The 21,581-nt window shown below is 41.7% G+C and overlaps 2 protein-coding genes and 2 pseudogenes across 6 annotated transcripts; 2 read left to right on the top strand and 2 right to left on the bottom strand.

The window, feature by feature from the left end:
- Positions 1 to 815: 815 nt before the first annotated feature.
- LOC144017820 (UDP-glucuronosyltransferase 2C1-like) lies at positions 816 to 4,023 on the bottom strand. Of its 2 annotated transcripts, none has more exons than XM_077519758.1 (2): positions 3,856 to 4,023; positions 816 to 2,908 (listed from the first exon to the last, which is right to left on the bottom strand). In XM_077519758.1, exons 1-2 carry the CDS (start codon positions 3,975 to 3,977, stop codon positions 1,330 to 1,332), a joined length of 1,701 nt encoding a protein of 566 aa, XP_077375884.1. In that variant the 5' UTR covers positions 3,978 to 4,023; the 3' UTR covers positions 816 to 1,329. The 2 variants fall into 2 exon arrangements, with proteins under 2 accessions (XP_077375884.1, XP_077375885.1); XM_077519759.1 differs by having other exon boundaries at positions 2,992 to 3,992.
- A 136-nt stretch (positions 4,024 to 4,159) lies between these two features.
- chrna5 (cholinergic receptor, nicotinic, alpha 5) lies at positions 4,160 to 11,313 on the bottom strand. Of its 3 annotated transcripts, none has more exons than XM_077519760.1 (8): positions 11,212 to 11,313; positions 10,983 to 11,122; positions 9,513 to 9,664; positions 9,372 to 9,416; positions 8,610 to 8,719; positions 8,274 to 8,451; positions 6,729 to 7,439; positions 4,167 to 4,512 (listed from the first exon to the last, which is right to left on the bottom strand). In XM_077519760.1, exons 2-8 carry the CDS (start codon positions 11,074 to 11,076, stop codon positions 4,354 to 4,356), a joined length of 1,449 nt encoding a protein of 482 aa, XP_077375886.1. In that variant the 5' UTR covers positions 11,077 to 11,122; positions 11,212 to 11,313; the 3' UTR covers positions 4,167 to 4,353. The 3 variants fall into 3 exon arrangements, with proteins under 3 accessions (XP_077375888.1, XP_077375886.1, XP_077375887.1); XM_077519761.1 differs by having other exon boundaries at positions 4,171 to 4,512; positions 6,729 to 7,421; XM_077519762.1 differs by lacking the exon at positions 11,212 to 11,313 and having other exon boundaries at positions 4,160 to 4,512; positions 6,729 to 7,421; positions 10,983 to 11,091.
- Positions 11,314 to 12,252: 939 nt separating this feature from the next.
- On the top strand, positions 12,253 to 17,085 carry LOC144017821 (UDP-glucuronosyltransferase 2C1 pseudogene; annotated as a pseudogene). The gene is made up of 2 exons (XR_013283262.1): positions 12,253 to 12,544; positions 13,374 to 17,085. The product of XR_013283262.1 is annotated as a UDP-glucuronosyltransferase 2C1 pseudogene (transcript).
- Positions 17,086 to 17,978: 893 nt separating this feature from the next.
- On the top strand, positions 17,979 to 19,674 carry LOC144017822 (UDP-glucuronosyltransferase 2B15 pseudogene; annotated as a pseudogene).
- Positions 19,675 to 21,581: the final 1,907 nt, after the last annotated feature.

Genomic DNA, 21,581 nt, shown 5'->3' with positions numbered 1-21,581 from the left:
TTACAGTATTTTACTGACCCACTCACAGGAGAAATAATTGAGCATTTTTCTACATTTGTGTCTGCATGACTACATTATACAAGTATACTATAATCAAAGTGGACACAGCAAATGGAATTGGATAATAGCATTAACTTATGATGCATTAACACTTTATTTTTTACGTTTATTTTTAAATGTTAAATTATTACTCTGTTTTTCCCAAATACAATATTACAGACTGCTCTTACACAGATTAATGGGGAAAGAGCAAATGCGATTTGAGATCTTAGTGGTATGGTCACATAACGAATTAAACTTGTATCTCAAGGCAACACTTTAGATGAAAACTGTACGTAAAAAAAAAATGAAGATTTGATCACTGTGATTATGCCTAATGTGGAATAAAATGATGACATCCAATGAGCATTTTGTATAGCATGTACTAAACAATGTTGCTCTTTAAGCTGAATAAGACAATTACAAAGAGGAGTAGCTGTGGTGTGTGGGCTCTAGGGTGCAATACAAAATACAAGGAGCAAAAATACATATTGAAGTAGTGGTCATGTTTTTACAAACATCAATTTCAGAGTTGCAACGGATACCTTCACTGTAGTCTTGCTTCCTCCTTCAAGCGTCCCTGTCCACCATTGGCGTAGCTGGCTTTTAGTTCTTCAAGGTCCAAACAGCAGTATGAGGTCGGGGATCCTCTTCCAGCGGACATATATATTTGACCTTGAGTCAAAATGGCTCAATAATTGACTGGTTAAGGAGTCCTGCAAGTGGTGAAGTGATTACTAGAAAGGAAACTACACAACTGGTTGTTTCTTTTTTTTTCTTTTTTATTAGACTCATACTTATGATAATACTAAGATGAATTTATAGGTTAAAGTCACCTTCCAACAGAGTTCCAGTTATTGGAGGATGCCAACCTCTGATTCATATAGTGGGATCAAGAACTCGATGTTCACTGCCTACTTTTGATGATTTGGTCAATTGTGTTGAACTACTACAGTATATAATACAATTTTTTTCAACCACAGAGGATAGATATCTACGAAACCTTCCATTAACCTGCTCAAAAGTTTCTTTGGTTCAGTCTTCGGCAAAGGAGATCTTCTGATTAAGCGATCTCAATTGTCCTTAGCCAGGTGGGCTTTCCTAGCCAGTGTTGAGTAAAACACTTTCATATAGGAACATATCTTAAACTATATCAAACAAGCAATTTTGATAGTGATGATAACTCAAGATACTTTTAAACATATAATTATTAATATTATCATCAATAATTCGGAGAGAGTACTAAATATTGTGATTACGCATAATACAGTTGAAGAAGCAGCTCATTTTCTATTTTCTTTTGAAGACATGCAACCTAAAAATCACAACAGGGAGCAGAAACATCACTGACACCGTTGTAAAGAAAGTAACGAAGATGTCCACATTGTAGTAGGCGTACCAGGGCAGCTTGTAGGACTCGGTCCTCAGGTGAGCTGCACCCTTGTGCCGCATGACAAAATCAATCCAGAAGAGGGCGTTGTCGAGCGGCGGGATGGGCTGATCTCTGTGCAGCCTGGACAGCTTCTGCATGTTGTCCCTGTAGGACGGATTGGTGAGAACTTCCTGTAAGGCCTTCAGGAAGTTGTCGTCTTTATCCAACGAGGATAACGTGACCACCACAGCTGCTCCTCTCTGTGTGAGACGCAGCAGGTTGTCATGCTGGTCGAAAAACAAGGGTACTCCCACCACCGGCACTCCGTGGTAAATTGCTTCCTGGACGCCATTCGTCCCGCCGTGAGCCACGAAGAGTTTCACCTTGGGATGTCCAAGAAGGTCGTTCTGCGGCATCCAGTCCACCATCAGAGTGTTATTGCCCAAAGCGGGAGGTTTTGCAGTCCTATAGCTCCAGATGACCTTCTGGGGGAGCTTAGCAAAAGCCGCCGCGATCTCATCGGCTATATCTGCAGGGAGTTGGCTCACTATAGTCCCCAAAGACATGATGATGACTCCGTGCTCTCCGGAACTCTGCACAAACTCCTCCAGGTGTTTGGGCAGAGGTTCTGCAGGCTTACACTGGAAGCCGCCGATGTAGATGACGTTGGGCATGGTAGGGCGAGGAAACTCAAAGACAAAATCTGCTCGCATGAGCCACAGGTCTGCTCTTTGTATAAGTTCATCATATCTCACTTCTGGACCAAAGAACTGGTTGCAAAGAGCCTGATATTGCGGTATGATGAAAAATGTATGCAGAACTTCCGTAAGTGCGAAGTACACAAGATTCTTGAGCCTCTGTTGAAAAGTCATCTTATCAGACAGCCCAGAGCCAGTCACGGGTATGTAAGACAAAGGAGAAGGCGCCAGGACCTGGTGGCCCTCCTTGGACATCACCCAACGCACATTATACACTAAAGGTAACTGAAGAGCGTGAGCCAAAATGACCCCCGTGCCCATTGCGGGGTCAGTGAGGAGCAGGTCGTACCGATGCTGCTTCAGGCGAGCCATTAAATCCTCGTCTTGTAATATCGCGCTGGTCATTTTGCACATGATCCTGCCAGTACCACTCATAGCCGTGAACATGAAACGCTGCAGACCCACGAAGGTCATCAATGAGCTTTGCGCCCTCTCCAGAGCAAAAGCCTTTTCCAACAGGGAGTCGACAAAAACCGGGTCGAACGCTTCGCTGACGGATACCGTGATGGGTTCGTAGTGCGGCACTCCTTCCTTGATGTACCAGCTCTTGTCGGTCCGAATCACGTCCACGGAGTGACCATGAGCGTGGAGTGCTTTAATCAGGACCTCCATGTTCACCCAGTGGCTACACTCAAAGGGTACTACGAGGATCTTGCCACAGTAACAAGCTCTCCATGATGACAACACCACAAAGGATGCTAGAAAGAAAAGTGAGTTTCCATGCACGGGCATCTTTAACCTAAGGAAGTAAACAACATGAGCTCAGTCAGACATATTTCACTTTTATTTTCACGTCACACCATTTTCACAATGTAAACATACCTTCTTTATATGGGATCACGCGAACGTATTCCTCAAGCGTAAATTACGAGAAATCCTTTACATAAGTGAGCATATGCTCTGTTTTCCCTCCTCTGGAATGCTGAACTGTTTCAGCCAGATTACATCTGTTCTCAGTTAGCTTTTCTTTGTACTCGGCGCCCGAGTGTTATTTCCTCTTTTATTTTGAAGTAACTGCCTTGTGCGCAGCTGAATTGTAACATATGTCTGTCTCACAGTTTAGAGGTTGGAATTTCAGTTCTGTGGGTTTATATATATAAGTATATTCCACATTTTGTTCTTATTTTGTACCCTTGTCCTCATTCAGCCGAATGTGGATCAGCTAGAACCTATCCAAGCTGACTGTGGGTGAGAGATGGAGTACTAAACTGGTTGTCAGCCAATTGCTGGATACATATTGGTAAATAACCTTTCGGACATTCACACCTATGCACTATTTAGAATCTTTAATGAAAACAACATGCATGATTTTGGAATGTGGGAGGAAGCTGGAGTACCCGTTGGAAACCCACACAAGAACATTCTCAACACAGAAAGCCAAGGGTAAACCCTGGACTGGTTGCCAGGTACGGGGAGAACATTCAAACTCCACCCAGGAAGGCAGGAGCCTGGACTCGAACCCGAGTCCTCAGTACTGGGAGGCGGATGTGCTAACCAGTCATTCACCGTGCCGCCCTCTAGGAATTCATTTCAGACTTAATTCCCTTATACTACTACAACCTTAGAAAAACTATAAAGGCACATCAAAACACCATCAAATAAATGACACACTTATTTTATGATTCAGAATAACATCCTCCAAACAGTCCATATCGTGTTCTACTGTGCTGATTAAAATGCACTTACACTGATCCGTGTTGATGTTTATCCACAGTCTTTTCAAACAGATGCTTCAAGGAACGTGCTCGTACTGTCCTCAACATGCCCTCTGTGGAGTCACTCAGCTGCAGGTCCGTGCATGCAGGCATGCGTGCGCAATGTGAAACAGAGCTTGTTTTGAGCTACAGAGACGAATCCCAGTGATGATTGGAAAAAGTGCAAAGTCCAACAAAACAAGCTTGACTTTACCAGTTACATTTTAATCTTAAAAGGGGGTGTTTGCAATATTAAAACAAAACAAAACAAAACAAAACACTTTTTGGACAAGGAATTTTGTAATGACAAAGAGACTTTTATTTTGGGAACTGTTGGGGAATGACATTCTTTCATTTAATTTCTACAACATGTTGTTTTCTACTTTTAAAAGCATACAGTTTATCTGTAGATGTGATGCAGCTCACAAAGTGTCATGATCCAATCTGGGCTTTAGCCGCTGGTGTGTCTCACCTCGTTGTCATCTACCCTTCAGAGGGCCCCTCCAATATGTTTGGGAACAATAATGCTGGCCCACTTGTAGATAACCGGGATGAAGAGGAGAGCTGAGCCCAGGACGGAAACGAGCAGGAATGCCCAGAGAAACATTCGATCCAGAACCTGGGCAACAAACTTCCAGTCCTGCACCACCTAGAGCCAAAAAAGGCAAACAGTTTTTGTTATGGCACTTCTGTGTGTTTTGTCCGAGTACTCTGACTTCTTCTCACATACTAAAAACATGCACAGTAGGTTTATTGAAGCCTCTAAAGCTAAATTGTCCAGAGGTGTGAGTGTTCATAGAAACAGCTCAATTCTCTTGTCTCTACATATCCACATTGCCCAAAATTAAAGTCATTGTGGTGCAGTGCTTGTTTGCCTTGACAAGCCTCCTTATGCTTGATCCCGCATCTCAGCTCTGTTAGGACACCTTCCTCACTGTTGACAAAGCTGGCCTCTAAATGCTGGTAGCAAAAACAGCACGCATATCTGAAGCAGTCACTCTCCCTGCCCGTAATGCGGACCAGGAAGATTTATGTTGCTGCTTTGTGTGTCTCCACTGATTTGTGCTTTTAGTATTTTCACATTATTTTGGTTACCGTTAGTGTCAGATGTTATTCACTGTTTCACAGAAGGAGGACAGTTAGTTGAGCTCCTTTAAAATGTGGGTCATGCAGGCGTTCTTGAAGGGATTTCGGCATCAAGGCTGACTGGACGGGGTCTGCATACGAATGGCAGCAGGCATTCACTGTTGACATACAAACTGCTGCCTTTATTCAGAACAGGGAGCAGTGCCTCCAAATCTTTGTGAGTAGCTGGAGGGGGGGGGGGGGGGTTCTTATGTAAGGCATCTGGCTCTCAGCACTGATGACTCAGGGGTGCAGCAGAAGAATATTAAATTGTGTTTCTGACCTTTACATGGATTTTCTTAATGCCGAATGGCATTTTCCAGGAAAGCTTGAACGCGTGTTTGTGCCACAGATGCGGATTGTTAGCTCCACATTAAAAGATGGAGCGCTGACCTGTGACCATGGTCCCAGTATGCGCATGACCGATAGCATCAGATTACTCTCATAGTTGTGTTAAGAGTGCAAGACCTTAGAAGATCCGTAAAAGGAAATACGTACATTTAACATGACATTTCTAGCTTACATGTGGAAAAAATAATAACCAGAGAAGGAAAATAACATGAACAGCATGAACCAATCAATCAACAAACAGCAAATTATGCATTTTGAGAAATCCTATCATGTGTTTACTGAATATAATGTCATCTTTACAGACTTACATGCAACAGAATGGGAGGTGACATGAGCTTTTCGGAGAGCTGCCGTTAACTACACCTTTATATCAGAATCATATTCGTTTAGCTTATATGAATCATATTATCTGTCAACATTACATGAGTTCATATGGTTTAACTGGACATTAATAATAGACCTGCGACTAGGTTTCGTTTGACGTACCTTTGATGTGTTGGCCTTGCTCGCCCTCCTGTCCAGATTAATGTTTGTCTCTGTTTCTGGAATTTAGTCCGGATCCAAACAACTTATAGAGTAATTTTTATTTTTGTCAGATCTGTCTCTAGCACTGATAATTAGGGATGGGTGAGTACCGATACCAGGTATCGGTATCGGGCCGATACCAGCCTTTTTTCAAGTACTCGAGTACTCGTGACGCAGACGAGTACAAGCGACCGATGGCAGAGGGGGAAGACGTTAAGTGAGTCCTCCTTGCCTGTAACTGGTGCTAGCTTGCAGCAGTTTTTCACCAAAACTTCACCGATTTGGAAATACTTCAAAATTGTGAATCTTAAACTAAAAGAGCATTTTTGTGTTTTATTTTGAGCGTTAAGAGTATTGAAGAGTGACTGTGCTGTTTTTTTTTGGTCAAAATTAAAGGAAATATATTTGTTGATTTTTTTTTATTTGTCAAAATGTACTACTGGTATCGGCAGTTGGTATCGGTATCAGTGAGTACTGAGGGTATGAGTATCGGTATCGGTCTGAAAAAAAAAGTGGTATCGAACATCCCTACTGATAATCATAAGACCAATACCTGGCCCTTATTTCAAGATATCCTCCGCCCTCTGTCTTACAATCAACACCTAGAAGTTAGAAGAATAGAAAATTGATTGCATTGACATTTATGTCATGCAATTTTAAGGAAAAAAATGCTATGGGTCGACCTGTCATTGTTTTTTGGGGGGAAATTTTATGAATCAAAAGTACTATTGGCATCGGTACTTGGTATTGGTGAGTAATCAAGAGTTGAGAACTCATACTGATATCACTGGGAAAAGAAGTTGTAAAAATATTGTACTTCATCACCATTCTGTGAAATGGATGCAGATCAAACATCAGACTCACCTCTCTGACCTCATTTTCTTTCACCACATGCATGGTTATGTAGCGGATGGAATCCAGCGCGGCTTGGATGTTGTGTCTGGTGTGCGAGAGGCCGTGCTCAGTCGTAGAGTCCTTCATCATCCCCAATCCCAGCACCCGTCCCGTACGCGCCGCTCCCGCTGGGCCGTAGCGATCCACGTGGCTGCGCATGCACAGCAGCTTGGGCAGCCGATGCAGGAAGATCCTGCGCACCCACGGCGCCATGCCGTGATGCGTCGAGGACGAGCGGTGGTGGACGTTAATGGCGAAGACGGTGATGACGATGGAGAGCGTGACGAAGATCATGGTGAAGACCAGATACTCGCCGATGAGAGGGATGGCCTTGGACGACGAGGGGATGATCTCCTCGATGACCAACAGGAAGACGGTGAGCGATACCAGCACTGAGGTGCAGAGGGAGATCTTTTCGCCGCAGTTGGAGGGCAGGTAGAAGACGAGGATGGTGAGGAAGGACAGGCCGATGCAGGGGATGATGAGGAAGAGGGTGTAGAAGAGCGGCAGGCGGCGGATGATGAAGAAGTAGGTGATGGTGGGATATGAAACGCCGCCGTCCACCCGCAGACCGCGGCTGCCTGTGGCTTTCACAATCTCCCACTCGCCATTGTCAAAATAATCCTGCCTGTCCACGTGGAAATCTTCCAGGATGACGTCAACCTGCCAAAGAAAGTTCAACTGGACGACAAGCAACTAACTGTAATGCCTCAATTTTGCGATGCAGTGAACAAATTCACCTTCTCTTCTGTGGAGCCTATCTGAAAACTGTTTTTGTGCTCTTTCTGTAATGCCCTAAGATGCCCCAAGATGGCAAGATTGTGCAACAAAGTAGTAATTGGTGTCAAGGAAGTAAGCTGAACTGATGCATTTCAAAGTTACGTTTCTGTTGCCTTTTTCCCAAAAGGGTCACATAAAATGAGTTTGAAATAATATTAACATGTTTTGGGATGATAGATTTTTACTTATGGATTAAAGAACTCATTTGTTCCCAAAAACGTATAAATACGTTCTATTTTAAATGTAAGTGTCCCAAAGACGTTTTTTTTTTTTTTTTTTTTTTATGTTAGAGCATACAGAAGGCTTTGATGCAGAATAGAACAGGTGAAGCAATTATAGTAATTACAAAAAAGGCCAGCAGGTGGCAGCAGAGTATAAGAGCTCAACCAGGGCAATGTTGAAAACAAGCTGATTTCACCACAATTCTAAACAGTTTTTTGAGTAATTATGAAATTTAGCTATATTCTAATGCTAACCGCTGCAAAACGGAAACAGATAGAAATATACTTTTTCTTCCCCTGATGAAAGAAGAGACTATAATCTTTCTTTTGATAGGTACTTTGATAGGCCTTGCAAAATCAGTCAAAATCCAGTAAAACAGCCGGGAGCGAAGGGGTTTGCTTCGTTGAAAATTGCTGGAATTGAATGAAATATTTTTGAATGCTTGACTTGACTCATGATTTTTCATGGTTAGTGGCAGGGATTGGTCGGTTGGTCTACTGTACTTGTAATCACCTGGGAGCCGTCGTAAGTCCACGAGCCAAATTTCATGGAGCAGTTCTGCAGATCAAATGGGAAGAAGGTGACGTCGATGGTGCAGGCAGATTTATAATTGGCTGGCGGTGTCCATAATATGGTCCCGTCGTATTTGACCACCGCCTTGGTGACGGTGCCCTCGAAACGACCGTCTGAGCTGTTGTGGAAATCAATCAATCAATCAATCAATCAATCAATCATGTTTTTATTATGAGGCGTTATGTGTAGAATTGTCAGTGAAAACGTCAACTTATTCCATTAAATAAGGCTGTGTGAATACTTTCCGGATGAACTAGATGTATATTTGATACATACTTATCATACAAGACGACGTCTGGGAGCCAGAGTCTATCAGAGGGCACTCGTATAGTGGTGATGCCCAAGTAGTCATCAGGGTCCCATCTTAGCTTCATGTCAGTCCACTCCTGAATGACAGGAAACATCAATGTACTTTAATTTGGAGGGTAAAACAACATGAAAGCATAAATCTTTGGCTGATACGATTTCAGATTACTAGACATTGACAGTGCATGCAATGACAGGGCCACATTGTGAAAAAAAATGTATAAATTGCATCAGTCACAAAATCCATGATGAAGAAGAAAAAAAAGGATAGTGGTGTAGAGGTCGCACTGGAAAATAAGACCGTATGTAGCGTGACTATTTTGACTTAAAGGTTTACATGACTTATGTTCTGAGTGGCAAAAGGAATACACTGTACTACCCCTGTGCATCTTAATGAAATTGCATTCAGATTGTGCCTTTTTATTCCAACAAAAAGTATAAGAGCATTTTCATTCTGTTTCATCATTTGGTTTTATTCTCATCGGAATGTAAACTCCATGTAAACCCGGGCATCTGATAGTCCAATGTCTGCATGAAATGGGAGTGGCCCACTAACCAATAACTGGTATTATGTGCTGCCATGTAAAGTGACCAATGATCGTGAAGAATCTCACAATGCAGCAGTAGAATGCAAAATGACTGAGCTAATACAATCCTGGAGGATTTTAAAATCTCTAGAATTTTTTTTTTTTTGTGAGATACAGTACATCGGATGATGTCTGTTCCACTTGCCTGTTTCATCCACACATTGGTGGTCATCAGCTGGTTCTTCTCATCCTGGATGGTGAAAACACAGAAGAAGCCCACTTTTATTACCATTGATATTAGAATGTCAATACTGTCCAGTGCCATTAAAAACATGTTGAACCGCACCACATCAACTAGCTGCGAGATGGCCAGTCCAAACTTGACGCATATGGTCTGGTTCAGATATTCCACCGGGCGGACCCATTTCTGGTAGTTCCCAAAGAGGTATTTGAACAGCTTGTCTTCGGCTTTTGCATAGGAGGAAAGTTTGGGAACACCTGAGAGTGATGAGGGCAATGAAAAGCATTGAATTTTTCATAAATCGAGAGTTCACAAAAATGCTAAGTATGCAGTAAGTATTTTTGGAGAGTGTTTTTTCTCACTGGAAGTAAACTGTCCCTGATTGTGTGGGTGACAAACAAAGTAGACACATTGAAGCTATCAATCTCACTCAGAATGCCGTATTTTGTACTTTCACACTTAGCTTATAGGCATGCGGATCTCACATTTGCAGTGTCTGGTGTCGATGCAGACAAGCAATCCTCTAATTAATGAGCCAGTAATCCACCCATTCATCATCTTTTCAAGCTCCCCTCCTATTAGGGTCGTTCCGCTTGGCTGAGACTTTCAAATCGATACTGGCAAGGAGATGGTGCTCTCTGCGGTCCAATTAATGGCAATACACTGCTACTACTACTACTGCTACAAACACATTGATCTGAATTCATGACATCGATCTCACTTATATGGACCAATCACGTGCATTGTAACTCCTCACCTGCACTTTTATTTGTGAGTGTTGACATGTATTTCGCGGACTTAAATAAATAAACGCTGTACCCCAAATTGACACCTTTTTTTTGGTTTTGGAAAATGGTCCCAATAGTAATTCCTCTCAAGTACAAAACATACATGTCATCTGTAAACCTGACTTTAACAGAAGCGTTTAAAGACCTTGAAAATAATTACATGTAGTATTATTTTCATTGAATGCCATTATTTATTCATGACAGCAGAGTGATGTACCGGTTAGCACACTGACCTTCAGTTCTAAGGTTTGGGGTTTGTTTCTCGGCTTTCTGCAGATACTCTGGCTCCCTCCTACATCCCAAAAGATGGAATTTGGTTCATTCAAGCTTCGAATTGTCCATATGTGTGAATGTAATTGTGACGGGTTGGCTGGTTGTCTATAAGGGAACTATGTTGATGAAATCACAGCTGAAAAACTGTATCGTGGGGAGGAGCAAAGTTTAGCCTGGGTTGTTAGTTGAATTTATGTTGAGTCTTCACTATGCATGTGCATGTACACAGTGCACACTTTTTTTTGGTGCTATTTAAGGGTAATGTTTGATGAGCTTGAAATTGTTTTTGAGATCATAGTTTGTGGTATATTTACAATCAATAGAAGCAAACATTTGAAGGGGAGGACATCAATTACTCGTCGTTTTTGATAACCGTGGCTAAGCTTGGTCCCTGTCTCCTGCGAATAGTGTGGTCTTACTGTAAGTGGATATTTTCTTGTACCCCGATACCGTTCAGCCACGTCACTGGGGACTCAATTTATTGAGACGTTAGCAGTGTCGGCGGGCAACTTACGCAGCGAGTGGCACAGGTGGCAGCAGTGCAGCAGCGGCAGTAGCAGCAGCAGCAGTGTGAGAGAGGAGGCGGCCGCCACCCCGGCTCTCAGCATCGTCTCAGAGACGGCGCTCAGGCATCATTGGCGAGGAAGACGGAAGCTGTGTTAAGGGGTAACAAAAAAAATAAAAAATAAATCACACACACAAGAAAAGCATCATGGCAGGATGAAAGCAGTGTCAGTACATACCTGTCTGAGTGTCAGTGAATAGAGAAGCGATGCTCACTGCCTCTCTCCTCTTCCTGCCTCCCCTCTTGCCTCTCGGAAGCACCACCCCCTTTAACCCCCCCACCCACACACACACACACACCGAGCCCCCTCATCTTTCTTGCAGCTCTAGAGTTCACTTCATCTACAGTCACATTTCTCCCTGCAACACAACTGAACCCCCCTGAAATGTTAAATAATAATAATAATAATGTCATCTCCATTATGCCAGACACCACATGATGCATGTAATCTCTTCGTTACTCAAGCTCAAGATATCTAATTTTTGTCCTTTTGATATGTTTTTCCAAGCCCTTTGCAATGGATCAAGGTTGTATATAATTGAAGCTACCTGGAAATTAAATAGATTAGGGTATAAATAAAGCTTATGCTAGTGCGATAATTGAAAAACTGTTGGGTAAGCTCTGAACTTTTGAATGAGACAACAAAGTACATGAAGTAATTCATGGTTATTAATTGAGCCTACTTTATCTTTCTTGGTAGTTATAAACGTGGGCCTGTCTATTACCTTGAATAACCCCGACCTGCAAGCAACTCAGTAGCTTCAGCCCTTAATATCACACAAATTTAATGTTTCTTGAAAAGTTAGAGTAGTGCAAGTACCGATACAACAGTAAACATCCTAGATAGAAAAGAGCAAAAATAATTATTTTTTTTCATTTCAATAATTTAATTCATTTGTAAAAAATAAAATAAAAATAAAAATAAAAAATAAAAAAAAACAATCTAAAACAATACTCATTGTTGAATGAAAAGGAGCAGAAAGAATTGTATCTGTCCCGTTTGTCCCCAGAGTTCATTTACAAGGTAAAGTTTTGTTTTGTTTGTTTAGCTATTTTTATCTTGATGTACTTTATATGTGAGTTCCAGCTCAAATTTTCATCAAAAAAATAATTAGACAATAAGCATGAAAAAGGGAAGACGTTTTTCTGTCCAAAATGTGCACAGTTTAAAGACCATCGGAAAAATGAGAGAAGGCAGGGGTAAAAGCTACGGCGACATGGAGGCAAATAGATGGGAAAGGGGTAGAACTGGCCGTTTATTTGCACCGTAGTACTAGTAATCGCATTGAGGGCGTGTAAATGATTAACTGTGTATTTACACACAGAAGCCTTTCACTGACGTCTCCTTTTCTCCGACGTTTACCCACGCAAACGAGCAAAAGCCGTCCTCTCCAATACGGCACCAACGCCCTTGAACGTCACACGGAACCCAGTGGGAGAGAAGCGCACCCAGAGAACAACGCGCCTACTGCGGCTGGATTTTTGACAGATAAAAACGTCAGAGCTGCACCGTAAGTATGAAACATTTGCACATGTGTGACGTGTATCCAGTGAGGGTTAGTTTTAGTGTACTGTTTAGTGGGCGCGGAAAATATCGAAGTAGCAGTGCACTTCCCTCAAAAGAGACTCAAGCGTTCTGTTACAACAAAACAATTCAACTGCTCGTCAGCACACAAATGCCCTTGTGGTAGATCATGTACAGTACATGTATTGCCATAACGCTATTATGTAGGCATTCTTGACAATATGTGATGCAATAACAAATAACACTCCTTAAAGTTTGATTGTAGTTTGGATTTCAAGCAATCACGTATTAGAATTAGAGCTGTTTTTTTTTTTTTGTATAGCACCCCTGTTACATTTATATATTTTCTATTTTTCACGGTTGTTTTTAACTTGTTTTTGTGAATCAATTTGAAAAAACTGAAACTGAAAACCAAAAAAAGAGGAATCCAATGCAGAAAATCCAAAAGAAATTATAATTACTACTGTACAGTATGAACCTTTAAGATCTAAATAAAGTAAATAGTAAGTAAATAAATCCTTGACTGGAACATCTGCACTTTGTCAATGGTTTAAGTTCAGGTCAGTTCAGAGAACAATGTTTGCATGAAGTGAGGGTGACAGCCCAACAATCATATGATGCCTAATTTGATGTGTAGATTAGCCAATGTCAAGTTGAAGTGAACTCCCACTTCAATGCTGACCTGCCAGTCACTCACTGGCACAATGCATAATGACACAATTGATTGATTACCTGATTGATTATCAGGTAACTATATCCAGAGTGATGAGCTGGTATTTGCTTGAATCTTATGTTGTTGTGCTGTTTGATTCCAGATGAGGCTGACATGTTGCTGCAGCGCCTTGCTGCTCTTCGTCTTGCTTCCCGGTGCCTGTCAGGGTGGCAACATCCTGGTTTTTCCTATCGAGGGCAGCCACTGGGTGAACATGGACATCCTTATGCGAGAGTTGCACTCGCAAGGGCACAACCTGACCATCGTACGGCCCAGCAAGACGTGGTACATCAAGGACGCCGCCGCCTACTACACCACCATCAGCGTTCCAGTGGAAAGGACCTTGGACCAAAACTTCATCAGCGGCATGGTTTATGAAATCATCGAGTATGAAAGGGGTTCGCTGCCCTTGGTGACATTTCTCCATATGAGTGTGGGAATGTTCGGGATGTTTGTGGAAGCTCACAAGACGGTGGCTGAATTCACGACGGCGGTTTTCGACGACAAAGACTTGATGAGGAGATTAAATGACAGCAAGTTTGACCTGCTGCTCACCGATCCCTGTTGGGGCAGCGGCGTCATCGTGGCCAAATATTTGAACCTCCCCCTGGTCTACAACGTCCGCTGGATCATCGCCATGGAGGGCCACCTCACCATCGCCCCGTCGCCGCTATCTTACATTCCCATCACAGGAACCGGTAATACTAACAAGATGACCTTTCTTCAAAGAGTCATAAACGTGATCGTGTTTCTAGTCGGCTATACGCAACATAACCTGGTCATCAAGAATACATATCAGAAAATATGTGACAAATATCTCGGGCCTGATAATGATATGCACCATTTGCTTGTTTCCGCTGACCTGTGGCTCATGAGAGCAGATTTTGTCTTTGAGTTTCCTCGCCCCACCATGCCCAACGTCGTCTACATGGGAGGCTTCCAGTGTAAACCTGCCAAGCCTCTACCCGACCACCTGGAGGAATTCGTCCAGAGTTCTGGTGAGCACGGAGTCATCTTGATGTCTCTAGGGACATTTGTGAGCGAACTCCCCACGGACTTGGCCGACATGATCGCGGCGACTTTCGCCAAGCTCCCCCAGAAGGTCATCTGGAGGTATAAAGGTGCTGAACCTTCCACTCTGGGCAACAACACCCTCCTGGTGCACTGGATGCCGCAGAACGATCTGCTCGGACATCCCAAGATGAAACTTTTTGTGGCTCATGGTGGGACAAATGGCGTCCAGGAAGCAATTTATCACGGCATTCCCGTAGTGGGAATACCCTTGTTTTTCGACCAGCATGACAACCTGCTGCGTCTGACGGACAGAGGAGCGGCCGTGGTGGTCACGTTAGCCTCGCTGGACAAAGACGACAACTTCCTGAAGGCCTTACAGGAAGTTCTCACCAATCCGTCCTACAGGGACAACATGCAGAGGCTGTCCAGGCTGCACAGAGATCAGCCCATTCCGCCACTTGACAACGCCCTCTTCTGGATTGATTTTGTCATACGGCACAAAGGCGTGGCACACCTGAAGACCGAGTCCCACAAGTTGTCCTGGTACGCCTACTACAACGTGGACGTCTATCTGTTCCTGTCTGGAGTTGTGCTGGCTCTGCTTTTAACGGTTTTTATCACGATCAGGTGTTTGTGCTCTGTTTTATGTAAGAGGAAAATGAAACACGACTAGATAAATCACAGTTTTATAATTTATGTACAGTGAACCGCCTATTCACGATTAACTATTTACAAACTCACTTCCTTGCGATTTTTTATTTTAATTAAAGTGCAGAAGCTCACTGCGTGTTGTAAACAAGGTCTGTGCACTTTGTGCAGTATTGATGATGCCATTCAGATGTTTTCTTTAATGACAATTAATGTTTATGTAGATTATGACATAGTCACTCCATAATGCCATCTCAAATTCTGCATCCATGTTTGTCCATCCAGTCTGCTTCAGTTTTTTCCCCCCCCCTGTATATTCCCTTATAACATTACCTTCTTTCAAATATATATATATATATATATATATATATATATATATATATATATATATGAATTATCTTCTCCTAGGATCCTCCTATGAAAAAAATAATTACTACTAGTCTCTATTTGTGCAATTAATTTTTTGATTTTGACTTTAAAGTTTTCATTCTGACCATTATTTTGCTTCTTGTTGTAGGATGATGTACAAAGCAAAAACACTAAATGGATGTAAGATGACTTACAATTCATTGCACTTTATTGTGGTTTGTATTTTTTGGTAGATAATTAATTGATAAGTTAAGTGGAAAACCTATGATTTCTTCAAATTGATGTTTCCTAAGGAAACAATATAATACAAGCTAAACTGTTGCTACATACTATTAAAATTTGGTTCATCACAATCTTAAGTACTGTATTAATCATAACTGTACAATGCTTTCACGTTGTAACATTTGCAACTGTCAAACAAGTGTAATCCATCCATCCATTTTCTTGACCGCTTATTCCTCACAAGGGTCGCGGGGGCTGCTGGCGCCTATCTCAGCTGGCTCTGGGCAGTAGGCGGGGGACACCCTGGACTGGTTGCCAACCAATCGCAGGGCATCAAACAAATGTAAAAAGTTTATTGGTAATAAAACGAATTGTACAAATAAATTGTGTATTCACTTAACTTTCTGTGGCGTGGTCCTGAGTGATTAGCACATCCGCCTCACATTTCTGACGTGTGAGGGTTTGAATCTGAGCTCCGGCTTGTGTGGGGATTCCATGTTGTCCCGTTGCTGGCGTGAGTTTTCTCCATTTACTCCAGTGTCCCCTCACAATTCAAAAACAAGCATGTTAGGTTGACTGAAGACTGACAGATTGAAGAATGTGAGCGTAAATGGTGGTTAGTCAATATGTGCAGTGTCATTGGCTGGTGACCAATCCAGGGGCATACACTGCCTCTCACTTAAACTCAGCTTGGATAAGGCATAAAAACAGTTACATAAAACCAGAAAACATGTTCACAGCATGTAAAGCGGTATTTTAGGTATACTTAAAAAATGTACACAGGCACACATAACCTGTGAAGTACATTTGTTGAATGAAATCTGAAGTGATGTAATGTACAGTACTTGTTTGATTTGCATTACTGAGTGGGTTACATGAAGTATCTGTCTAAAACAAAGGGAAACACATCAAATTATTGTTTGTTTTATTAATATTTCTTGTCAAGCCCACTTGATATCAAATTGGCTGACTGACACGGTGTGATTTAGTATTAAATGAACCTAAAGTGCATGTTTTTGGAGCAACACTATGATAAATCTCATGCAAGAACGGGTAAAACACACAAACTCCACAGAGGAAGCCTGTGGCCAAAATTCGGACCCAGAACCTTGGAACTGTGAGACAGATATGCTAACCGAGGCTAACATGCTGCCACTCAGGTTATGAAACCCTCAAATGGACAAAGATTGCATTTTGGAGAATTTGAGGCGTCAACACTGTAGATATTATCAACCAAGGGTGGAGTCCGGAAAAAGTTGGAACAATTTGTTTTCAGTTTCATTCAACTTAACAGGAAGTTGTGTTTACATTGGGGGTTTTGAGCTGCTTCTTGAGAGTTGTTGATGTTTTTGTTAGCTCAAGCAGCACATAATTAATTAGGGATGTTGTATTTCACGAGAGAAGGGTTGTATTCAGGCTAGCGGGTTCTGATTACATAAACTACACATTTCGTATTTGAAAGAGAATCTTTTCATTGTAAGGAAAAACATCATTGTTGGAATTTTCCATTGTGTTCAATCACATCAGCAGGCTCTCAAAAAAATAAAATTAAAAATCAAATAAAAGGGTGTGTTGCAAAAGCTCTTGGATGTTGACAGGAACACGCTTCAAGCAGAATAAAGGGCGTCCTGCTGAGACCTTTCCAACTAGGAAAACATCCAGAACCATCTCGAGAGGCAAAACAGAGGTCAGCCATCATCTATTTTCTGTAGCCTCACTGAGGTCATAATTCGGTCTCTCTTTGTCCGTGACTCTTAACATTAAATTTCAGAATTAATCTAAATTTTACTCTAACTATATTTATATTAATTAACCTAATTTAACGGATTGATTGAATTATCTCAAATTGTTAGTACATATATGACGTCAAACTGTTCAATATTTTAGTAATGGATGGATGGTTCGCCATCTACTAAACCGTACCCACAAAGAGGTTTACTGCACAGCGACCTCGTTTGAAAACGTTTGTCATATCCCAATCTGGAAGCTTTTCAAATAACATACCACTTCACAAGCAAGAATTCCCCTTTGAACTATATCCTTATCGGCACCCAACGTTTAAGAGCGTGAAACTACAATGTCAAAGTCCTGCCTGGGTTGGAGCCGCACGGACTAACACGTGTTCTCTTTAGTAGAAGGGAATCTCTTGACGGACAAACTACACTGGATGTCAAATGAGGTAATATTGACTTTTTGTATCAGCCACATCTTCAATTGAGGCACATGCGGCTCGGTGCTTGTGTGGTGAGCGCGAGTGTGTAACACTGGATGTTCTGTCATGTTACTCACGTTTTCACTTTAAGTAAATTTGTGAGTACGGTAAATTGAGACAAAACCATCATTAGTTTTATACGCACATTTTGTTGCATTTTTGTTTGGTGGTGTTTTGTGATGTTTCCAATGTAAACTATGCGCCTTTGCTCAATAAAATTGGGAAGCACCATTTTACTTAAATCACTGAGCTCAATCTTTCACAAGTTTAATAATTAGCCGGGCTAAACCCAATTAAAGGAAAATTATTGATTTACTTGATTACTTAAGTAAGGTTTCTGTCTTCTAATTGTAGAGTGAAGATGTTGTGGTCCAGGATCTGCCTCTTGCTTTCCGCTCTATGTGTGACTTCAGCATATGGCGGCAAGGTGCTCGTATTTCCACTGGATGGGAGCCACTGGGTGAACATGCAAGTCATTGTCGAGGGACTGCACTCGAGAGGCCACCAGGTTGATGTGATGCGAACAGACGACAGCTGGTACATCAAGGAAAAGTCCCCGTTCTACACCTCCATAACGCTGGATGTGGAGTCGGGCTTCAGCAAAGATTTCATTGTGAAGTTTGTGGGGCAGCTGCTGCACATCCAGCGGCAAGGGAATTCCGCCTGGACTCGTCTCCAACTGGAAATGGAGCAAGGTGAAAAAGCTTCACAGATGCATGAAAAAACAGGAAAATTGCTGGAGTGGGTTTTTGAGAACAAAACTTTGGTGGAGTCACTACAAAGCAGCAAGTACGACCTGGTTCTGACAGACCCGGGAGTGCCAGCCGGTGTTATTCTCGCCCACTATCTGAAGCTACCTCTGGTTTTGAACGTGAGATGGACGAGTCACGGCGAGGGCCATTTAGCAATCGCGCCATCCCCTCTGTCATATGTGCCCATGACAGGAACAGAACTTTCTGATAAGATGAGCTTTTTTGAAAGGGTTCTGAACACTTTAGTGTTTTTCTTTGGGGAATATCAAATCTCAAAGTTTATCATCCCAAATTATGAACGTTTGATTAAAAAGTATTTAAGCCCAGATGTAGAATACCGCTCGCTGTTCCAAGCAGCAGACCTGTGGCTCATGAGAGTGGACTTTGTCTTTGAGTTTCCTCGCCCCACCATGCCCAATGTCATCTACATGGGAGGCTTCCAGTGTAAAGCTGCCAAGCCTCTACCGGACCACCTGGAGGAATTCATCCAGAGTTCTGGTGAGCACGGAGTCATCATCATGTCACTGGGGACTCTAATCGGGGTACTTCCGAGCGATTTAGCTGAGGAAATTGCGGCGGCTTTTGCCAAGCTGCCCCAGAAGGTCATCTGGAGATATAAAGGTGCTAAACCTTCCACTCTGGGCAACAACACTCTCCTGGTGGACTGGATGCCGCAGAACGACCTTCTCGGACATCCCAAGATGAAACTCTTTGTGGCTCACGGTGGTACAAACGGCATCCAGGAAGCAATGTACCACGGTGTTCCAATCCTCGGGCTACCGCTCATTTTCGATCAACGAGATAATCTGCTCAGGATCAAAATAAGAGGAGCAGGGAAAGTTGTTGATATATTCACTATGGATCATGATATATTCTTCCAGGCCTTACAGGAAGTCCTGTCTGATCCGTCCTATAAGAACAACATGCAGAGGTTGTCCAGGCTGCACAGAGATCAGCCAATCCCGCCACTCGACAACGCCCTCTTCTGGATCGAGTTTGTCATGAGGCACAAGGGTGCAGCTCACCTGAGGACGGAGTCAAATCAGCTGCCCTGGCACATCTACCACTCAGTGGATGTGCTCCTCTGCTTATCTGCTGTACTGCTGCTCATTCTCGGTGCAGTTAGCACCTTTATTTGCTGCCTTTGCTCCAAACTGTGCCTGAAAAGAAAAAGCAAACATGATTAAAGTTATCTTAAAATTACCTGACATGAGCCACAGAATATATCGACCAATTACTACCAATGAACAGCACATATCTGACCTGATTATAAGTCTTGTCGAAATTGTTTTTGTACATTTGGCGTAACGCATCTAACTACATGGAATTAAGTTATAAACTGTAGGCTATGTAAAAGTCTCAAGTCTTAATCTTCAAGTAAATCCATAGTTACTGGAATAAAAGTGATGCGAGTCAAGTCATCACTTTTAGCAAGTCATACAATCTTGCTCAGTCACAACACATATTTGCACATGTGCTACTTTCTGCTCATAGACTGTACCTGTGTTACTTCGCTGGACTAACACATTCACTTAAAGGTCTCAAATAGATCTCCTTATGGTTTATTACTTTATTGTTTGCTTAACTGACATGAAGCTTAGTTAATGTTTGATCGCCTATTCTTGTGTATGAACTTGATGCAACTTTTAACTTACCTGTCTTTTTGATCTTTTGACTGACTTTGAATGACCAAGTGTTGATCAATTGAGAACGCTGCCAAGGCCAAAATGTCAAAATTCTGTGGTGCCGAGGTGGATGCTCTCGGTGATTACTGAGCTGATTCAAACATTTATCTAATTGCTGTAATTGTGTGCAGCATGCACACATTTTTAATTAATATTTTCTTTACATACTGTGTTTGAGAGTAAGTTAATATTCAGAAAGATAATGGCGTTCAAATGCATGCACATTGCCTCTACAGTGTGCAAAATTAAAAAAAATAAAGGCATATCAATCATTAACATAGTCTATTCTTTTCTTTCTTCTTTGTGTCGTATTATTATACTATACTTTTTGTATGATCATGTAATGAGTAGGATATGTGAGTGTCATTGTGTTCAAGGGAGATTAATGAACTGACTCAAATATGATCCATTTTCATGCAGATTCCTTTTGCTCACTGCCATATTATTTATGAATCATTTCCCTGTTTAAATTCAGTTAATTTACAATGTTTATAATTAGACTCTACATTATGTTGTCATGTAGACTAAAATAGGACACAGCCCCATCCAATAAATACATGTATCCTTAGGACCATATTAATTTTTATCTCTCCTTTCAGAAAACAGGAGAGGAAATACAAGAGCGTCCCCCCTCTCCCATTAATCTGTATTTCCCTGTGTAAAGTCCAATTCTAAACACCAGAGGGAGCACTAAATAAATAGCGAAATAACTTTTATCTTAAATTCTGTCAACATTCACCCAATATCCACTCTTATAAGTTTATATTAATATTTTTTTGTGTCTTATTTGCAAAATATATTTCCCCACAAAAAGACAAAAAAAAAAAAAGTTGAAATTGCCGCACTGAACCTAACATTACAACATGAACACAATATCCCGAATGTCTGTGTATTACAAAAATAATTTATTTTATTACAAAACAATGATTTAAAAAAAACATTTAAATTCTGTAACAGAATACAAATATTCCTCTGCCAGCTTAAAGTTATAAATCAGGTTCAGAACATAAAAGAAAAAAAAAGAAAAAATCTGAGTAGGAGAATGTCAACAAATGTTCTCATATTTTCTGCTAAATGTTGTATTTATTAAATATTTTTGCTTGTAATTTTAAGCCAGTCCGTGTCTTTGAGCGCAAGTGAACCGCACCATACCAGAGTTCCCAATTGCAAGGTAACCAAGACTTCTTTCTTGAAGCAATCTCAGTCCGCTGAATACAACCATAGTATTGTAGTATAGTTGGTTTCCTGGAGAGGAACCGAATTCCTAATTTGGGTTTTGAGCTGAAGAAATTGGGAAACCTTGTCAAAAAACAAAAAACAAAAACAAAAGTCTGTTGGTCGACTATTAGATCGTTCACTGATAACAGTCAGTCTTTGCATCTTGACAGACCATTTTCGGTGGCCGTGAA

This window comes from Festucalex cinctus, chromosome 4 (assembly GCF_051991245.1).
Source record: "Festucalex cinctus isolate MCC-2025b chromosome 4, RoL_Fcin_1.0, whole genome shotgun sequence".
In the NCBI taxonomy this organism is placed as follows: domain Eukaryota; kingdom Metazoa; phylum Chordata; class Actinopteri; order Syngnathiformes; family Syngnathidae; genus Festucalex; species Festucalex cinctus.
The sequence above is the reverse complement of the archived record's forward strand: the minus strand, read 5'-3'. Positions and strand labels throughout refer to the sequence as shown.